At 40.0% G+C, this 21,379-nt stretch overlaps 1 protein-coding gene across 10 annotated transcripts in view; it reads left to right on the top strand.

Moving 5' to 3' along the window:
• Window positions 1–21,379, top strand: part of KCNC1 (potassium voltage-gated channel subfamily C member 1) — a 113,520-nt gene that overhangs the window by 74,052 nt on the left and 18,089 nt on the right. For 5 of the 10 annotated variants that reach the window (XM_072337191.1, XM_072337194.1, XM_072337192.1 and 2 more), the window contains exons 2-3: window positions 4,389–5,322; window positions 19,429–19,617. In XM_072337191.1, the coding sequence (XP_072193292.1) occupies window positions 4,389–5,322; window positions 19,429–19,617 (1,123 nt within the window). The other 5 variants (XM_072337200.1, XM_072337196.1, XM_072337198.1 and 2 more) reach the window with 2 other exon arrangements.

Consider the following 21,379-nt stretch of genomic DNA (forward strand, 5'->3'; position numbering starts at 1 on the left):
TGCCATTCTGGACAATCTGAGAATTTTCTTTGTTGGTATTAGAGACAGAAAAAAGCTATGGAAGCACCATCTCCAGGCTAAGTAGGAATCATTCACATGTGTCAAAGCAGATAAAAGAGTTTTGATCACTTCAAACACATTACCTAGGTACTTTCTTTAATTATAGAAAATGTTAGCTGCCATTATGTAACTCAGCAGCACATGACATCACTTGGTAATATCCTCACTCTTTTTCCCCAGCAGATTCTGGTCCTAGAGATTCTGAGAGATTCTGTTGTAAAATGTAAGCAGAAGGAAAATTAAGAAATACTGATATCACAAGAACAATCTGACAGATCAATCTGGGCTTGGGCGGTTATTACTGAAATAAAGAGACAGCCTTATTTTCCAAGACAGACAACACATAAAAGTCCCTTCACTAGATTTTACCAGTTTTGCTCATCTCTGGATTTGACTAGCTATCATGTTAGGCATGATAGCTGATTTTCATTGGCCTTTTTAATAGAGGGATAATGATATATCATTAATGTATTTCTATGCCAATTACATACTACACTTTCATGTACAGAAGTCTTCTAAACCTCTGTATCCAGTCAGTTGTAGCGGGTAAATGCACCAGAGGTGTGTGCCAGTGAATGAACAATCAGGTGTAGTTCTCATTCATTTCTGCACTTCTTTGGATCAGCCAAGGGACTGGGAAACTCTAATGGGACCTTTATTAAGAGGCTGCTCAGTAGTTGCCCTGTGTGTAGTTTAGTAGAACTTTCTGGTCTTTTTAAAGTTCCTTTTGTGGGATGCTTTGCTAGGAAGAGCACCAAACACCATCTTAATTAGTGTGAGTTGATAAGTTTCCATCTTATAAGTGGCCTCGTGGCTATGGAGGCAGGAACCTTCTGCAAACAATCTATCTTATGTTATCAAGAGTTGTCACAAAACAATTGCCTCCTTTGCGACTGACAGGGCACATCTACTTTCCTTACCACTTAGGTGCTATATCTTGAGGATATTTCTGGATGACTGTACATTGCTGAAGTAATGTAATTTGCTTGTACTAAACAACCATACACTACAGAAGCTGCAAATTTCACAGAATCATGGAAACAGAGCCATAGGGTTTAGAAGGGACCTTTGGAGATTAACTAGACCTGCTAGAGCAGGTTCCCTGCCCTGGAAAGTTTCCAGGCAGGTTTTAAATATCTTACAGAGCTATGAAATATAGGCAGCACAAGACACATTATAGACATGGCAATATGTAAAAATATACATTGGGACATACTGGTATAACTGTTACATTTAAAATCAAGGGCCTTTCAATACTGAAGCATGGAATGGCTAAGGACTATTTTTTCTTCTCAAACACAAGATAGGCTATATGATTACATAGTAATTTGACAGTAGAAAAAAAAAAAGAAAAAAGAAAAAAGAAATTGGGATCCATCCTGTTAATAGCATTGCTGGGAGTCAGTTCTATGAAACCTCGAAAGCAGACCTACAGCTCCAAAGAAGCAAAGCCTTCAAGACCACTTCTGTACGTGTGAAGGAACTCTGCACGTTCTTAAATACAGACACAAGGATTCAAAAGCGTCATGCTCATTCAGCAGGTACTTCCCTGCTCTGCTGAACTGGAGACTAAAAGTTCTCAGTTCCTCAGAGAAGCCAAAGAGAACGTACACAAGAGATAATATTGAGAATGTGGTTGTGATGTTCTCTACGGGTAACACTGCTAGCATGTACCACTGCAGAGAATTTAAATATCCTGTCAGAATTGGCCATTTCCTCCCTTCGCTGCAGGAAAACAGCACTTTTTAACACAGTTGATGTGAAAGAGCAGCCAGACAGTTATCCTCAGCAAGAAAAACTCACTCAGGAGACTTATTCATATATGAGAAGAATCACATTTTGAGTCAGCATAAAAGGGCCTTTTCACAGATCCCTTAAAATGCAAAATGGTTCAAGTGCCCTCTCTGCTTCTTATCTTTGAGTGCTACCTGGTTTAATGAAGTGTCAGCATTTCCTTCTGCAGCTTGAATTCTCTACAGTAAAAATCTTCTCCAGGCTGAAATGGAGCAGCCACGCTCTAAGGCTGCTGGAAACATATTCCTGAATTCTTGCCGAAAAATGTTTTTTGTTTCCTGTTTTACTGATACTCAGAAAATCAGGCAACTAACCCTTGCTTCATTATGCTCTGAACATTAACAATATCATGCACAAACTGACTTTGACCACTCACAAGCCTCTTCGACTTATTTTACAGGAATACTGTTGAGAATTGGTGAAGTCAGTAACACTAAAATGAAAACTGGGCAACCTGATTCAGCTGTGCATGTCCCTGTTCATTGCAGGGGAGGTGGACTAGAAAACCTTTAAAAATCCTTTCCAACTCTAAGGATTCTGTGATTCTATGATTCTAATACGTATGGGACCTGTATATCTAGGATCACAAAGCACATACCATCACTTAACATTTTTTAACCTATTTTATAGATGAAGAAACTGTGACTGGAGAAATTTCCCTGTTTAATAGGACAATCCAATAAAAAGATACCAACAGTCCTACTTCTTAACTCCCCTAACCTCTAGTTTGTTTATCTTCCTAGACTACCATATTAAGCACTGATTTCAGCACATACTAACACGTGCATAGTACCACCACATAAGAATGCTCTGATAGACTGATGCAAGGGAAGGTACTTGGTTTTGTATCTGTGTCAGCGGGTAAGCTTCTCATCTGTTTGGCAGTGAGACTGGATTGAAAATGAAGAAAAGCCAGTTTGCTTCTGTATCTTTCCAAGATTATAAGCTCTTATTGGTTAAACACTGGTACAGGCTGCCCCCAGCTGTGGAGAAACCCAGGATCAAACAATGCCTTGGGCATGCTTGGTCCATTTTGAAATTGTCCCAAATGACCTTCAGAGGACCCTTCCAAACTAAACGATTCTGTGATCTCTCTCTGTTAAATAGTTCACCTTAAACTTGGCAAATACTTGCTTTTGATTTTGTTTGCTAATAGGGAAGGTCAAGTGCGGTTCCCTTCTTCAGTGCAGAAGAGCATTGGTAGCATGAAGCAGAAGTTATTTTAACTATTCTATTCCTTCCTTCCTTTGGCAGTGATTTGTTTCAGATTATTGCTCCGCATTTACTGGCAGCAGACAATTAAAAGAAACTCACTCGTTTTAAGCCCTGCTCTGGCTGCACTGCTGGAAAAGGGACAATACAGTTAATGGAACACTATGAGAATATCTAAATAATACTTTAATTTATACAGTTCCTCATGTTTATACATACAAAACTACTTGATTTATTAAAGGAGAATTGAGCAAAGAAAGTGTGGTCATTAGAGTTGCTAATTTCATCCTGACTGTTCTCCTCGATTATTATGGACTATAACCAAGGGATCTCCTTTAAGCTGAGGAGAGCAGGAGCTGAGGCAGAAAAAGCAAATAAACACTCACTGACTTTGGTGGCTGATTCCATCTTCAGCATAACTTCATTAACCAAACTGATGTCTAATAGCCTTACAAAAGAAAAAAGATTAGTCTGGCTCTCATATGACTCTGACATTGCAATGAGAATCTCCTGAAGAAAACTTCATTGGGTAAAATCTGGTAGATTTGTCTCATTTTGGATCAGCTGACAGGTATACTCAAAACCTCATACTCCTCCTCCCTGCTGGACTCTCCGCAATAAATAATTAAAATAAATAAATAAATAAATAAAATATTAAAAATAAAAAAAAATAAAAAGATGTGGAGAAAGGAGATGAGAACAGACATGTTTACTACAAGAGAGCTTGGTTTTGATAAGCACCTATTCCTTGAGCTGCCCCTGCGATTTGATAAGATAGCCTAACAATGCCAAACTGGACTCTGATCCATACTGTGGAGGCCACCTGAGACTGACTCTTGCATTTACCAGCACCTTACTAAGAAATCTGAAGTGCCACAGCTCTCACTTGGCTGGGAGCAAGAGGCAGCCACCAGACCTCCAGCACAATGCTGTGAAAGGACTCCTGCATACTGCTGTCCTGGGAGGTGTTCACTATCTTTAATACCAGAAAGACTCAGTTTAGGCAGGTACAATTTAAGTATGCTTTTAAACTGAAATACCAAAGAAATCTCTCAGATACAAAAGCTTGCTTAAATTCATACTCACACAGAAGTGCTATCCATATAGGAATGGACATTAGCATGTATTTGCGTGCTGCTCTCCCTCCAAGTTTGAATGTCAAGCTGTCTTTGCTGGTGAGACTTGGCATCTTCAGTCCGCAGAAAGAAGGCTTGGTATAATCTTCAGTTCTAGCACAGCTCTTGTCTCTCTTTTTTGTCAGAATCAAAGCTTCTGCGCTTCAGTTACTGTTTAACATTTCTCTCATATCTTTCTTTCCACAGTATGTGGCATTTGCCTCCCTCTTCTTCATTCTGGTCTCCATCACGACCTTCTGCCTCGAGACCCACGAGAGATTTAACCCCATTGTGAACAAGACAGAAACTGAATTCATCGGGAATGACACCCAGGTGCGGCACTACAGGGAAGCAGAGACTGAAGCCTTCCTCACCTACATCGAAGGTGTCTGTGTGGTCTGGTTTACATTTGAGTTCTTGATGAGAGTCACTTTCTGCCCAAACAAGGTGGAATTTATCAAAAACTCCTTGAACATCATTGACTTTGTGGCCATACTGCCTTTCTATCTAGAGGTTGGACTCAGTGGCCTGTCTTCCAAAGCTGCTAAGGATGTCCTGGGCTTCCTCCGCGTAGTCCGTTTCGTGCGAATCCTGCGAATTTTCAAGCTGACCCGCCACTTTGTTGGGTTACGGGTCTTGGGACACACCCTCCGTGCCAGCACAAACGAATTCTTGCTGCTCATCATATTTTTGGCATTGGGCGTCTTAATCTTTGCCACGATGATCTATTATGCCGAGAGAATAGGTGCTAAACCAAATGACCCTAGTGCCAGTGAACACACACACTTTAAAAACATCCCCATCGGCTTCTGGTGGGCTGTTGTCACCATGACGACCCTGGGCTACGGAGACATGTATCCTCAGACTTGGTCAGGCATGCTGGTGGGGGCCCTCTGCGCTCTCGCCGGCGTGCTGACCATTGCCATGCCTGTCCCTGTCATTGTGAACAATTTCGGAATGTATTACTCCTTAGCTATGGCTAAGCAGAAGCTACCAAAGAAAAAAAAGAAGCATATCCCGAGGCCACCCCAGCTGGGATCCCCCAATTATTGTAAATCTGTCGTAAACTCTCCACACCACAGTACTCAGAGCGACACTTGCCCACTGGCCCAAGAAGAAATTTTAGAAATTAACAGAGCAGGTAGGAAACCTCTTAGAGGAATGTCCATCTGACCGTTAACCTCCATCCCGCGTAGTGATTTAAGATTCAGCCAGACTGCTTTCTTAGAGCAATGGGTAGCGCATTTATCCATTCTAGTCCCACCATCACACAGTGAATAATATGTGTGAAATCTAGGTTGCAGGGACAAATGGTACAGTGGAGGCTGATCAGCAAAACTAAGCATGAGAGCACGCTCTAGGAGCCCAAACTTTGGTCCTGGTAAAGGGCATACAAGTCTCAAGATATTTTGAAGAGCTGTTACATCTAGTGGAAGAATTTTGAGAGTTCTACAGCTATTTTGCTGGACTGTGTAATGCATCTCAGAGGCTCCTGAGAGCTGAATGCTTCATAGAGCAGAGTAGGAGCCAAGTACTCAGCAATTACAGAGTTCTCTGACAAAACAGGGCTGGAATTCGAAACAGCCAGATGCTTTCTCATTTGTTCCCAATTGGGACCTTTCAGCTGTTTTAAATGGCAGATATTGTACATCTCATTACAGAAACTAGGTGCCTAGTAAGTTGAAGGGACAACTATACCATCATGCATATTCATGAGACAATCCGTCTCTTTCTGATGATTAACTGCAAAGTAGAACAACAGCTCAAATTCTTGACACTAATACAAAATGACTCACTCTGAGACAAGACTAGATGTAAGGATGTTTATTCCATGGCATGTTAACCAGTTATTCTATAATATTCCACTAGAAATTAGCATTTAGAACTATGAAGATTTTTGAACTACATTTTCTAAACCACACTCCTTCTTGGGTTGGTGAGTTAGAGCTCTCAACCTAGCGGCAAAGGCTGACTGGAAAAGGTCTGACTGGTCATTACTGCCTGGTTTGACCTGAACAGTGATCGCCTCACATTATGGTATTTTTACTTTTCATTATACTGATTTATGTCAGCAATAGGTGAAACCAGAGCAAAATTAATCACAGTAATTCTACCAGGGGGGAGGGAAATGGAAAAAATACTAGTCACCATGGAATATATTATAATATCCCATGGCTAGTGGTTAATTATGGGAATATCTCAGTTTTATGAGAATCCTCCTATAGCACATAAAGTAACGGGGCTCCAATTTGATTGTTTCAACCCCATAATCTACCTCTACCCACGGAATATCACTATTTATTCTATGGAGTAATTTCAAAGTAGATGATAATGTCAAAAACAAAGCCAACTGCATTTTCGGCAGATGTTCCAACCAAGTTGCATAGCAGACATTTTAAAACTTATTCAGAATATTCCCCTGCATTGTATTAGATAAAACAGATCTCCAATCAAGTGATTTTAACTGACATCTAGACGAGGGATGTTTGGAAAGAGCTAGAGTATACCTATGATGGTCTTGTGTTATCATTTTTTTTACTTTGTAGAAAATTCTAATTTGTTACTCATCCTGAGTGAGGTATTTTCTTGTCATCTCATAGCCATGCATGTTGATGTCATTGTGAGAAGCACAAAGAAAGTGAGACTTTCCTTTGTGTATAACTTCACCTATGCCAATGCTAATTTTGGAGGGGAAGAGCTGGTGGGAACTTTTCTCTTCTTCTTTTGTCGTTTTCCTTTTGTGCAAATGTGTAAAATCCATTCAGAAGGTAAAGAGCTTTCTTGCTTTCTTGCTTTCTTTTTTTCTTTTTCCCTTTTTTTTGTTCAAGACTTTTCCATTGCAACAGGCCAATCACAATTCACGTGACTGATAGACTGTCTCTTTCCTATTGTATATTTGGTGCATAAGCGTATGGTTTTATCATCCATTCCCTTCAGGTTGCAAATGCTTATCACAAGTCATGTCCAAGCAGCAAACTTCCTCATAAGTGATGCCTATGTGGCATCATATATCAAGAGGGAAAGAGTGCACAGACAATATGGTGCGTTTCCTACCACAAGCAATATGCCAACTACCCACTTGTAAAGTGTATAAGACATCTCACTTCTGAGTACTTTAGCAAACAGCTACAGAGTGACCTTCTCGGAAATCCTTTTCTTTATAAAGTTCCTTCCATTACATATCCTGGTCCACTCTGAGAACTAGAGGACTTAGAATTCTACAAGTTCAATGCAAATCCACACTGCTATCCTGAGAATACGTGTAATTTTGGTTCAATGTGGAACTGTTTCGCCACCACCAGTGCTCTAAAATCAGCTGTTACCACAATGTCCATGAAATATTGACAGTAACAGCAACTTATCTATTTTTGCAATAATTAATTAGAAGAGGCTATTTTTATATATGTGTACAAGCATATATATTTTGAGAAGTAACAAAGCACACTTGTATTTCAGCTAACAAAATGGACTTGGTAACACTGTTGCTGAAGACCTGTTTCTGTTTCATTATTATGCACCACTAGCAGCAAAAAAATATTGCCTGCATCTCTTAGAAGATAATTGCAAAATAATAAGATCAGAAGTAACTGCTAAAACAAGATCTGCACTGCCTTAGATGTTGAGGTTTACTTTATGTACATGAAGCTTTCATAGGCACTAACTTGTTCCTGAAACTATAACCACACATTATATAAAAACACAGACTTGCAAGTCATGGATGTTCCCCTTAATGTAAAATATTTGCAATAGTTAACCCCACCTAGCTGTAGACAACCAGTTAACATCATGCTAGGAACTCAGAATGGGTCCATCAGACCTAATGTTTCTGAAATAATGCTAAGTTGCTCAAGATATTTTTTGTAGTTTTAAAAGCAAAGGTTCAATGTGGCAGTATCTACGTGATATACAGCCACACTACATATATCTAACTACATTATTCACACACACAAAAAAAGCCTATTTAGCTGCTCAAGAGCAAAGGACATCACATGAAGTTACTAATTCCATATATTATTTACAGTGAAACGATTAAATTCTTCACAAAACAATGATGAGTATGAAATGGTCCTACGTATGATTACCTCTTCACAGCCAAGTGCCCCTAACCGTACTCAAGCAGTTCACAGGGCCAAGGGGTCTCTACGGAGAGCTCTGCACAGCCTTCTCACAGGCTAAGGAGCACTTTCCTGGCACAGACATGCAAACAGCAGAACTTTGCCCAGCGGCTGCACAGCTGCTGCCAATGATGCTATGGTCATTTGCATGCAAAGCAAAGATGTTTTAAATTGAAATTCGGTAGGTTTGAATTGAATTTTTAAATAGACCCCAAAACTCTCAGCAGCCCAAGTCCTGTGTAATCTACGTCTGGCAGGAGGGTATCTTTAAATAACTGCTCTTGGTTTTAATTTCCTAACGATCTCTATCATGCTTTTCCCTGTCTGCAACATCTCTGCACTGCTCTCCACTCCAGTGGGCACATGAGAGAGCAGAAGGGGAGGAAAGGCATTTCAGGCTGGAGGCCCTCACCAGTAAGCAAATATTACCCCTATAAAAACAAAAACAAAAACAAACAAACAAACAAACAAAAAGATCTCCAAGGTATATTTTGGTGTCTTTAAATTCTCAATATACTGTTTAGATAGTGCCAGGAAGAACTGGGCCTGTGATAGCACAAAGGAGCAGATTTCATCTGCCCCATCTCCTTTAATGTCCAAAGGAGGGCTACAAAAATGGTAAAGGGTCTGCAGGGCAAGATGTATGAGGATCAGCTGAGGTCACCAAAGCATAGGAGGCAGAGAGGAGGCTTCATGGCAGCCTACAGCTCTTCACAGGGAGCTGAAGGGCAGCACTGAGTTCTACTCTCTGGTGACAGCAACAGGACCTAAGGGAACAGCATGGAGCTGTGACAGGGGAGGGGCAGGTGGAGGTTAGGGAAAGGTTCTGCACCAGAGGGTGGAGGGCATGGAACAGCCTGCCCAGGGCAGTCTGCATGACCCCTAGCTGCTGTTGTTCAAGGAGCACCTGGACAATACTCTCAGACGTAGGGTTTGAATTTTCCATTGTCCTACATGGAGCCAAGATTTGGAATCAGTTGACTTTGTGGATCTCTTCCAAATTGGGATATTCTATGGTTCCAGTATTTTCATTTTACACATAATTTAACTGAGCAAGATCATTTGAAAGGTCTGTGACAAAGACATTAGTAGAACTTAACTACTAAGCAGCAGTCACAACCATAGTGCACTGTACTGCAGTGTCTTTCGTCTTTGTAAAAGAAGCAAAAGGAGAAGAGGGGGAAGGGAAGGCAAAATTAACTTCAAATAGAATCAGATCAAAAGAGGACAGTGTCAAACAATTAAACTCACATGATTTCTGCTTCAAACCACACACCATCCTACAGACACAATTAATTTATCTCAGTAAACAAACTGACTTTAAGGTTCAAGTTTGTAAGAAAAAAAACTTAAAACATACAAAACAAATATTGAAAGTTTTGCTATGAAAATGTTAAAACTCTTAAGGCTCACTCTTCTGTGAGCTGTGCACTTACCTGAAGTATAGGTTGTCTGCACAGTTACATCTCAAAGGTGACGTAGATGAAGAAATGAAAGTCATTTTCCAACACTGTAAAAGACATTAAAATATATATGGAATTATAACTTCATTTGATGTCTACAGCATTCTCTAGTGCCACAGAGTAATGGTCTTAAAAATGCATCCATAATACACAAGCAGAGATGGAGGTTACTTGGGTTTTTGTTAAGAAACCAATCGCAGCCTTCTATTGTTTCTGTACATATATTTAAAACATCTGCACACAAAATGCTTATGTTAATTTTAATATGGTCAAAATAAGGACTTGTCATAGAATCATAGAATTACCCAGGTTGGAAAAGACCTTGAAGATCATCAAGACCAACCACAGTCATCTCTCTGATCAACTCTGCACACAGCTTCACTTAAACTGTACTCCAAGAATATTGTATCTTTATGCAAATATGTTGTGCAGACACAGTTGGTAACTTTTTCACAGTGTACCGATAGCAAAATTACCTGCTTTATTGCATAGCTGAAAAATAAGGAAGAAATATTATTAGAATTAGGGAGTCTAAGAGGAAGTGAAAAATATCTGTCCTTACTAACGTATTCTTTAGCTTTAGAAAAACTTCTCTGGTTGTTTTACTTCCCTGCCCTGCAAACTTTTTCCAGAACCCACTCTGTAACTGTCCTGCTGTCTGAATAGTTAAGGCCATCCTGCCCCTGACAGAGGAGAACACTGTTATAGTGAATCCATTGTACCCCACGGGCAGATGAACTGGAGCAGGCTGTGACATTATAATTTCTCATTTCAATGCAATTTACTGAGATAGAGCTGATTTCTTTTAAAAGAAATAATGTAAAGTATTTCAACTTTATCAGTCATGTCTTCTGAAGGCACTGCTCTCTTCTCAGGGTTTCCTTTTTCTTCTCTTCTGTTGCTGTAACCTAAATAACCTGTATTTTTTGTGCAACACATTGGTTCTAACATCAGAAGTGTGCTGAGCATTGTAATTCCAGTGCCAGTGCTCAGTGGGAGCTGGGGACTCTTGGCAGATCTTGTCACAGGCCTATTATGCTGCCTAACACAGCTGTAGACTGTGAGCTTCAGGTTTTGGTTTTTTTTATGAATAGCAAACCACTGTTGAAGCACAGGTATTCAGTCACTGTGGTGGTCCTACAATCCACAGGAAAAAAAAAGGCTGCTAGATTTAGTATCATAAAACCTCTGACCCTCTCTATAGGAAGGACAGTAGATAGCAGTGTAACTGCAAAGAGTTAGGTCTGTTTCAGCTCAGACAGCTTTGATGTTTGTATACATTGCACACCAAATATACAAAAAGGCAGTGAATATAAGATAGCAGGAAGATGCTTTTCTCTCCTCCATGTACTTAATCTATTTAGCCTTTAGAACATCAGAATTCATCATTCAAAATAGCAAGCGAGGCAATGATTACATCTTAACATTACTGAAAATGGAGGCTGTTCCTCAGGGTCTAACACAGAAATGTTAACAACTCAAAACAGAAGTAATAACGCCCTTCCCTTCCAAATTAAAATGCGTTTGCCTGACATCCCCCACATGTTGAAGGAAGAGTTAGAAGTCTCAGAGAGTAATTCACTCATTTATGACCTGAACTGCTCTCCAGAGGTGGCTTCCTCAATAATTAATCTCAGGTGACTACAGCTCTAACTTAACTTTAGTTAAGTGCCTAAAGATAGATGAAAACAAATTGGGCCTTTTTCTTGCTCGCCAAGTGACACTTCTGCCACTTGGATCTGCCTGAATAACACACAAAGCAGAAATTATAACCAATACAATGTAATATTTTGTTGCACAATTATTCATTTATCATTTCCTGTAGAGATAAAATCAGTGGCTGTCAATTTTACCACAGTGCTTGTTTACACTAGGATTTGAGTAAGAATATCAGTCTCTGTACCATATCTATTGATAGCAAAAAGGAAGAGCAATCAACTCAAGTACAAAACTTCAGGTTTCCTTTTTTTTTTTCCTTTGGTCCAAGCACATGCCAAGTCCACAATGGCTGAAGAGTTTTGCCATCCAGTGAGTTAAATGAAAGTGTGCGGTAGCCACAGCCAAATCCCTACTGAGGATGCTTGGACAAAGCCCCAAGTATTTAATGAGAAGGTGAAAAGAGCCCCTTGCAGCTCAGAACTGGCTTCTGTCCCTCTGCCAGCAGAGTAGTCTGGGGATTTCCTTCAGCAGTGTTGTCCATTTGCTGTTGTTTCCCACAGCAGATACTTAGACACGTTTCTCTGGCACTATGTGAGAAACAAAGAAAAAAAAAGGAGAATCTTCTTAAACAGTCCCCTGTGGCCAGGCCACAGCCAGACATAATTATGTGGATGGACAGGACTACACTGAGCTGAAAAACAATCACAGAACTAAATCATAAGTTTTTGGACTTTTCATGCCTTACTAATTTAATGAGCACATGAGACACTTTTGGTGATGGGAAAACAGATACAAACGCTCTAGTCAAATAAGCCTAGCCAGTGCCAATCCTCCAGCATGAGGCAGCTGTAAATATGGTAAACCATCTTTCTTGAGTGTCCTTTCAAACACATCTGCCTGCCACCGTAGCTTCTATGCCATTCACCTCTGAATGAAATCCTGGAATAGGAAGGAGGTTGTCTTGGCATCTTTCCCTCCTGCTGGATTAAGTATGAATGATATTTGTACGATAGATACAACAAAAGGTACCTCTGCTGCAATAGCACTAGACAGATGGGGTGATTTATCTATTATTACAAAAGAACAGGGGAAAAATGGGCCTAGGGTAGTGCTGTGCTCAGCCCACTATCTTATATCCCTCTTACTCTGAACGTAATGGTCATTTTCTCCATCGGCTATTTGCTTGTCTGTTTATAAGGAAAAAGCTGAAATAACAAACAATCCACCATTCCCACTGTCATTGTTCACTGTATTCATCCATGTTCCATGTCTCAGTCACTCTCCATACTGTACAGATCATCATACTGTATTTCTCAGTCAGGGCGGTATTGTAAGAGTGCAGCATGACTCACTCAACTGCATTTTCCTGCAGCCTGTACCTGACCTGTCAAGGACTACAGAATTTGCTGTTGATAGGGTTCTCAGGAGGCCAGGATGAGTGCAAGTGAATCCACAGAAGGGTCAGGATACAACTAGGAAGGATCTTCCAGAGCTCTTTGCAATACAGCATTTCCAGGAGACACAGTTCTCAGCACTGCATTAAGCACATATCCAATAATAAATCTGTAATGGCAAAATGCACTGGACCTACTTAATTAGAGCTCCTGTATTTCCTCTAGCATACCAGTAGGTAGGCAGCCAACATACTGTCACCTCACTTCAAGAAGTAGTGCCTCTCAAATTTGATACTCTCTGGGAGTGACGTTACTATGTTGGTCAGTTAGTTCTGGGAGAGGTGGTCACCACTGTCACTGGAGTGCCTTTCCTGGGGGACACGGCTTCCTGGAGGAACCCAGGTCAACAAGGTGGTGAGTAAATGCTGAAGAGGTAGGTTGGGTCGGAAGGCCTCTGCGTATACATGTAGTGTACAAAATTCTGCTCTCGTTTGTGCCAGTTTAAAGTCCATCAGTGTGAAACTTACTCAGAAGAGCTTCCTAGTAACTTTCCAAAAGTGCCATAATTTAAAAATCAGGAAACCTTGATAAAGATACCTAGAACTAACAAACATTTCTGCATTTTAATGGCCTTAGAATATTGGGATAACTAAACTGAGTTGTTATATAGGAATCTATTAATTCTTTTACATGTTCCTCACCTTTTCTCTCTCTTTTTTCTCCTTCTCTCTTTCACTCTGTTTGTTAACATTTATTTGTTATTACTGTACGTTGCTTGCAACTTGTGTATGTTACAGACTGTCACTTTTTATTCTGTGAAGCTTTTCTCCAATTCCCATCAACCTGAGCTCCATGTTGGGCAGCCGAGGAGATTACAATACAGTTATTTAATGCAAAAGAACAAGGAATGTCACAGACTATAGGTAACTTCATTGAGGTTGTGACACAAAACCTGATGCAAGGTATTAATGCAGAGTAAGTACCTGGTATGACAACAGAACTACTTAGTTAAATTATCTTTTTTTTTTTCTTTTTCCTTTTTTTTTTTTTTCCAGATAGTCTCCATGGAAAAAATAATTTTAATTGCTCTCCAGCAGAAAAATCCCCAAGACTACCAATTTAGGATTTTTGTCACTGTCGTTTTGAAAACCAACGATGCCCACATTGATGCATCATGATTCATTTTCAGAGGCTTAAACCCATATATTCATTGTTCTCCTTTATGCTATACTTCCTTCCATACTGTCCAAGCCATCATTTCATCATCATTTGTCTGTGGTTTAATATATCTTCTTCATAATTCTTTTTTATAATTTAGTAAAGTTATATCCCTTTCACTCTAAGGACCTGCTTTAACAACAAAAATGAGCCTCTACCCATGGGATCTATGTTTCTTATTCCTTCATGAGGCTCTGGAGCCCATAAAAATTGATTTCTGCAGCCAAAGATGGTCTGGCACACAGGGGAAATTATTATTTTGCTGAATCAGGTCCTGACCAAAGTATTTTGTTACAATCTCCCCCAGTTACACAAACAATACTTTGAAAAAACAGTAAAAAAAAAACACGTGATAGATGTCTCTGACAATTTCTGGAGGGAGAACATCAAATCTATTGCTTCTAATTGTCTTCTTAAATGCTAATAAATTCCATGTTAACTCAGAAATCACTATAGAGAAATACTAAGTCAAGAAAAGCTTATTTTACTCAGATGGCAGTTTCCTTATTTCCTGATTGGCTATTAGGTTCTGAGCCTCCCTTAACCTGTGACAAACTTTAGATGGAGTCCACTATTAGAAAAAATGATTTATACTGATGCAACTGTTGAGCGGCCAATGAATATTAATGGCCAGTGATTACTATCCAGGCAGCCAAAAGAAAAACAACTTGATATCACAAGAGTGAAATCTGAATTAAAAAGATTTGAGAGAACAGGGAATTGAGCTGCGGTTACTGTCTTTCTACACATCTCAGAGAGAAATAGAATAATATGAAGTCAATGGAAAGTTTCTTATAGCTCTTAACCCCACCACAGATTAGACTGTGTCTTTGGATACTTGGATTCACACCCTAAGCTTCATTGTATATATGCTGAGCACTAGAAATATCATGCAAAAAAAAAAAAAATAAAAAAAAAAAATTGCACTACAGAAGCAGAATGCAAAAAAAAAGGAACACAAAATCTTCACATTTTGTCTATAGTAAAGATTGCTGGGAAATTCTCTGTTGTCCAGCAGCAGCTGTAGCAGCCTCACAACTGCTCTACTGTGCACTTTCAGTGAAAAGCCCTGTAGAGAAATCTAGAGCAGAACAGTTCTCCAACCTCACTTTTGCCATGCTGTCCCTTTTCCTATATTATTGTGTCAGCCTGAGACAGGAAAGGCCATCATACCAAGTATGCCATCTTCAGTATAGTATAACATTGTTAATGTTTGCCACATTAAAAGCCCTTAGACATGACCAGAAAAGTGTAAAAAGACTGAAAAACAAGAGAGCAAGTAGCTCACTAAATGAACAATATAACATTGCTTTCTTCAGAGATCCAGTTGGATTAAAGATCTCTGCTGAGAGGGACCTCACAGATTCTTCTTTGTGAGATACTTCAGGCAGCTACTGAATGATAGGAGCCATGAAGAGTGATGATGGTTGAAACTGAGCAGATGCTCAAGCTGCGAATGAGTACCAAAATATTCTCAATTGGTCAGGAGTGAGCTTATCTATAGACTGTAATAGTGGCAAAAATAGGTCTGGGATCAGGGCTATTAGAGTACAGCTCTCAGTAAGCAGTAGATTCATTTTTAGGTCTGCATAAGATGGCGGGATGGAATGTAACTTCAGTTAGATAATGTATATCTAGTAAAAAGATCTGCATCTTTCAAGCAGCTTTCACAGTTCTAGCACTGGTTTTTCACTTAACTGCTCCTACCTCCTGCCTGTGCATCAACTATATTCCCTGAAGGCCCTTCAAATCTCCTGAGTCTTTGTGAGATGGCAAATGGCTGCTCAGGGAAGTTGTAAATACTCAGCCTGGGTTTTTGTCTCAATCCTTAAACAAGTGTGGCTAGGAGGAAGACAGTCTGTTTCCTTCTGGAAGAGATTGCTAGTGACCTAATGGGACCAAAGAAAACAAATCTACCGAATTGCTGAGTTTCTGATCTGAAGCTCTGAAGGCCCCATCTTCTTTAGCGCAATGCCAATGAACCTGGAGTGATTCACAAAACCAGTTAGGTAAAGCCAGCAAGGTGACTGTGATAATCTGCTAGCTGTAATTGGTGAATTCGTAATTGTTTGTAGCCTATGCTATGAGCAAAGAGTTGTGCACTAGTGCATGGATGCTCTCTCCGGTGCTTCTATCACATCAAGGAAAAGAAGTTCTCCTAAGTTTTTCTCAGAACACCCCCAGTTTAAATTTAAATTCCTTTAAAATTTAAAATTCTTTGTCTGCTTGGAAATACCTGAGACATTTCAACCGTGGTTTTCTGCAAATGGAGGCAGAGAAAACAGGAAGGAGGAGGTTAAAAGAAACAGTCAAGTGGAAACCACACAAATGTGGCTGTGAAACAAACTACGCACCTGGGAGATCTGCTGAATACTTTCTTCAGACTCTAAGCCAAATCTCTGCAGGAGAATGTTTAAATGCTGGTGCAGTTAAGTAGGTATTCGCAGATAGATGATTATGGAGATAAGGTTCCATGCTGGGAGTCAGAAGATTCTGTTGTAAATAACTTCTTACATAGCAATAGGGTTGTCGTTTCACTGCATGGTAGTTTTACCCATCTGTAAAACAGAGATGATAACACTAGCTTTCCTTCATGAAATAGTACACGATATAAAAAGGAAAAATGTTATACAAGCCTACAAAAATGTTATATAAGCCTAGATCCAATTCTGCTAACAGGGATGGAAAGACTGTTGTAAATCTGATAGGACACAATCAAGTGTGTGAAGTTTTAAGTGCCTAGAATCATAGAATCATAGATTATTGTTGTCATTGGTATAACTCTGCTGATAGCCACCAGACAGTATGTATTCCAGGATCTTTGCCTTGTCTAGAGTCCTCTTAAAGCCCAGGTCAATCTTGGAAAGAACAGATATGCAAATCAAAGCTTAAGAAATCAACCTAAATAATATAATTTCACTCCATCTTTAGACTGTGCTGCAGAGAGTGGTTTGGAATAAAGCTACTCAACATCCGCTTACATGCACAGCTTTCTGTGCTGGTAATATAACTCTTTCCTAAGTATTCTGAAAAACTGCTCTTGAAGATGACCAGGGCTGTCCAGATTGTGGTCCCTATGGCACAGCCTGTGCATGGAATAACCCAGGGATGTTTGTGGTACAGTTTAATGATCTGTGCACATTGCTACTCTGTTCCCTTTCTGTTCAACAGAAATAAAAGAAAAAGGTGGCAGATTTTCAGCAGCAAACACAGAGAAAAATTCATCAGCATTAAAGGGCCCTGAGGAGGCTACAAGAGCAAATTACAGCTCAGGTTGCTAGGAATGTATGACACATCTTAAGAAATAAATTCCAAGGTCAACCTTCTTGTCATTGAGCACAATAGAGCCAGAAAGCTGCTTCCATAGGGACCAATGGCTGCCATTAGCAAGCAGCGTGACCCACAGCCAGCCTTCTCAGAGGTGTTTTGAGCTCCAGAAACAGACCAGTGCCCCCTCCATCACTAACCACTTAGTCTACAAACCCAGGCTCGAATGTGACAGTGGGGATTTCAAAGATGCCAGTGCCTCACTCCTCGTAGGATTAGAGCCATCTGCCTGTAGCAGCTGAAGCTTATGAAGAAGCCCAGTGCTTTGCTCATCCCCAAAAGGCCATCAGTTCTCCCAAAACACAGTTATGTGATATTGAAAGCAACAGTTCAGTACCTGCAGTGTCACAGTTACCATGGCAGCCGTGCCAGGCTTTTGTGCTGATAGTGGTACTTAATAGCAGTATTACAAACAGAAAGGAACTGCAATTCACTGCAAACATCTACAAATGACAGAATGCCCCTATAGCTCTTTTTCAGTTTTTTAGAACATATTAAGGGACAGAAAATGTTACTACCTCTCTCTGGGGAAATAATTGGCTAAGTCTACACCGAGAAGAAAGGAGGCAGAGGTGAGATATGCAGAAAAGACTATTTCTTTCTCTGTAGTGACAAACCAGTGACATCAAAATAAAAGTAAAGGCATATAATGCAATTACTGGCACAGGGATAGATGTATATAGCACATGTCATATACATCTGTGTGTGTGTGTGTGCACTCAAACGTTGTTTGAAAAGGCTTTTGCCTGTTACTCATCTGTCACGTCCATCTGACACCGCAGGATTAGAATTGTATCTCTGAACCCCACCTAATGCCATTTGTCTTTTGGTCTTGTGTTATTACTTCACTACAGAACCACTGAAAAATAAATAACAGTATCATGTAGCATTCAGGATGAGACAGTATGTAAATCTAGAAGAGGCACTGGAATTAAGTTTACTTATCGACTTTATCTTTCCTTAAAGAATTGCAGGACCACCCATTGCCTTACAGTCTTTAGTTAATAAGCATTGTGCAACCAAGGTTTAGGGTGCTGCCTACAGTTACTGGGTCTCAGGATTTGGAAAGCTTCAAAAAGCACATTTGGACTGTTTTTTCCTCCCTTCAACCAAAATACTCATAATGAGCTGTGCCATATTTCGAGTATATTCTCAATATACCAAATTGCACTTTTAACTCTAAAGTAAATCCTACACTAAATAGCACTTTAAATTGCTTTATAAACGTCATTCAAGTCACACAGAGAAAACATACTCTTCTCAGTCTATCTTCATGGGAATGTGTGGAGCAAAATGGGCAAATCTGACAACCTGTTTTCATTATTTACAGCCAAACACAAATTAATTTTCTAATTTCATGGCCTGCTGTAGTGTTTTCTATATGTAGTGTCCCATGCTGGCATTGCAAATACTGTGCATGCTTCAGATGAGAACATCAGAAAATTGATTTCTTTTTCCAAATCCACGTTCTGCTGTCTTACTCCCATACATAATGTACTCTGTGTGTCTAAAACGTGTACAGCCATTCTGCATGACTGGTGTCAGAAATGATATTTCAAACACCCAGAGTAAATTCAGAGAGGAAAAAAGCAAGAATTTTTCCCTCTGGGAATACTGCACAAAGGCATAAATCAGCATAAACAGAATATACTCAAATGCTCAAACACAACTCAGTCCACTGCCTCTCCCAAGCTCTGAGTGACAGTAGGCTTCATGACGAGCAGGTCATTCATGCACCATCTGACGTCATGCAATAACATGATCCGATCTCTAACCGTGGTCTTCTGCTCGCAGGACTAGGAACCACTGCAGGCCCGTTTCCGAAACTGCCCCTCTATGCGGAAGTACAGGCGGCGGCTGTCACACCTAACGCGATCACGTTTTGTTTCTCCTCCCACTTAACAGACTTTGTTTTATTTTGGTGCAGTGCACACAAACGCAGTGTCTAGGACAGATGTGCTACCTTTCATAGTGTTGCTATAGAACTCATTAGCCGTGAACCCTTAATTTGCAGCTGGAACTAATAAACAGTGCATAGTGTTTCAATAGCCTTCTGCTTATATGTTTGAAGATTCGAAACTGAATGGTGAGGTGGCCAAGGCGGCGCTGGCAAACGAAGACTGTCCCCACATAGACCAGGCTATTACGCCTGATGAGGGCCTGCCCTTTACCCGCTCTGGCACTCGGGAGAGATATGGACCCTGCTTCCTCTTATCAACCGGGGAATATCCCTGCCCGCCTGATGGAGGAATAAGAAAGGGTATGTAGCTGGGGTCCTGTAACTATGTAGTTAGCAACCATTTTAAATGGATAAGAAAAAGTCAGCTATAGCTCTAACACGCAGTAGTGCGCTTGCTGTAGAGATGCACGTTTGGGCTGGAAACCACCACCTGATGTCTGCATTTGGAGTTTCTAACCTATTTCTTTCAGAAAGAAAAGCCTGAGGAGCTGTAACTACCCCTTGCAGCTATGCTAGACAGTTGAGACTTCCACCCTAACTGGTGCAGTAAGCTTCAGTGCAGTGAGCTTCAGTGGAGAATGCTCTACAGTGTCCTCAAATTAGACCGTTCTCCAAGGAGAGGCCAGTTAGCACTTGACAGAAAATAAAGTTTGCCGCTTTAAAAAGCTCACAGATTTTACAGTCTCTGAGGAGCAAATACTTGGGAAGTAGCAGACAAAAAAAGTTAAAACACTGAATCAAAAGATCCTCAAGAAACACTAAATGATTATTCGGCTACCTCAACAGAGCACTAAAGGAAATTATTTGGATCTTCATTGCTGTTTTGCTCAATAGAGGAAGAGAAGCACACAAGAACATCTGTTAACACAGGTGTCTTCAATTGCAAAATAATTCACCTGAAATCACTTTCTTTTCATAAATTAATCATTACTAGTTAGTTTCTCTGACTTCTGACAGCTACAGGTCTCTCAGAAGTCATTTCATTTTAGTTTCATTATGGCCAGAATCATTTATTTAGTGACAAGAAGTCAAATTGAATGAAAAAAAAACAAAAACAAAAACAAAAACAAACCACCTTCCCTTCTTAAAACAGGCTACATTTTGTTTAAGTTACTTAAGCTGAGGAAACCATACAAACCAAAATCAGAATGACATAGATATGCATAGAAGTCATTAAGAAATGGGGAAATTGGAAAGGTCTGTCTCTTCAAATCAGTGTTTATCACTGGTGTACTGTATATAGTATATGATACAGTCAATATTTTAAAACTGCAAAGATTGTACCACGTAACCATACGCTGAGTATGGAGTATAGAATTCCCATGTGCCATTGTATGATGGGCAATAGTTATAGTAAATGCCAGTTATAGATAGCGTATGTATTTATAAGTTTAAAGCTTGTCATCAACAAAGATATAGTTGGACCACAACACTTTCATATGAAAGTATAACCTCTTAAACTTACCTTTGTAGCAAAGTGTTTTACTTGATTCTGTATTGGATAAGCATTGGCCGCGTTCATTCAGCCTGGGCGAGTTTGGGTGGTTCCAGTGGATCAGGGGAACACTCCAAATGGCACATCCTTTGGGATGAGGAATGTATGGTTTTCACGATGCACTGCAACTGCCTCTCGTTACTGAATGAAACAGAGGCTGGTTGGCTAAAGAGTAATATACGTCAGCATATTGTTGGCCTGTTTGAAACACGTTGAGAGCATCTTAATTGTTGTTCCAACAGAATTTCACCCATAGTTTGTGCAACTCTCTGTACACTTGCTGAGCTGTTTATGTGCATGTCTGAAAAAGGTGGGGGTGGGGGAGGGAGAAAAAAAAGCATGCTTTTCTTTTCTTTTTTAATGCTGAGAACAAAGGAGTAGTATCTCTATAGCAACAAAATAAATTACTCGGATTTTGCTGCCCTTTTTTTTTTTTTTTTTTTTTTTTTTTTTCTTTCTTTCTTTCTTTATCTATCCTGTCCTCCTTCCCCAAAGCTACCAGAAGTCTAAATTTTGCCTGAGGTCAAAATGCATGAGGTGACAGGGAATGGTATGTGTGAGTGTATG

Source organism: Excalfactoria chinensis, chromosome 5 (assembly GCF_039878825.1).
Source record: "Excalfactoria chinensis isolate bCotChi1 chromosome 5, bCotChi1.hap2, whole genome shotgun sequence".
In the NCBI taxonomy this organism is placed as follows: domain Eukaryota; kingdom Metazoa; phylum Chordata; class Aves; order Galliformes; family Phasianidae; genus Excalfactoria; species Excalfactoria chinensis.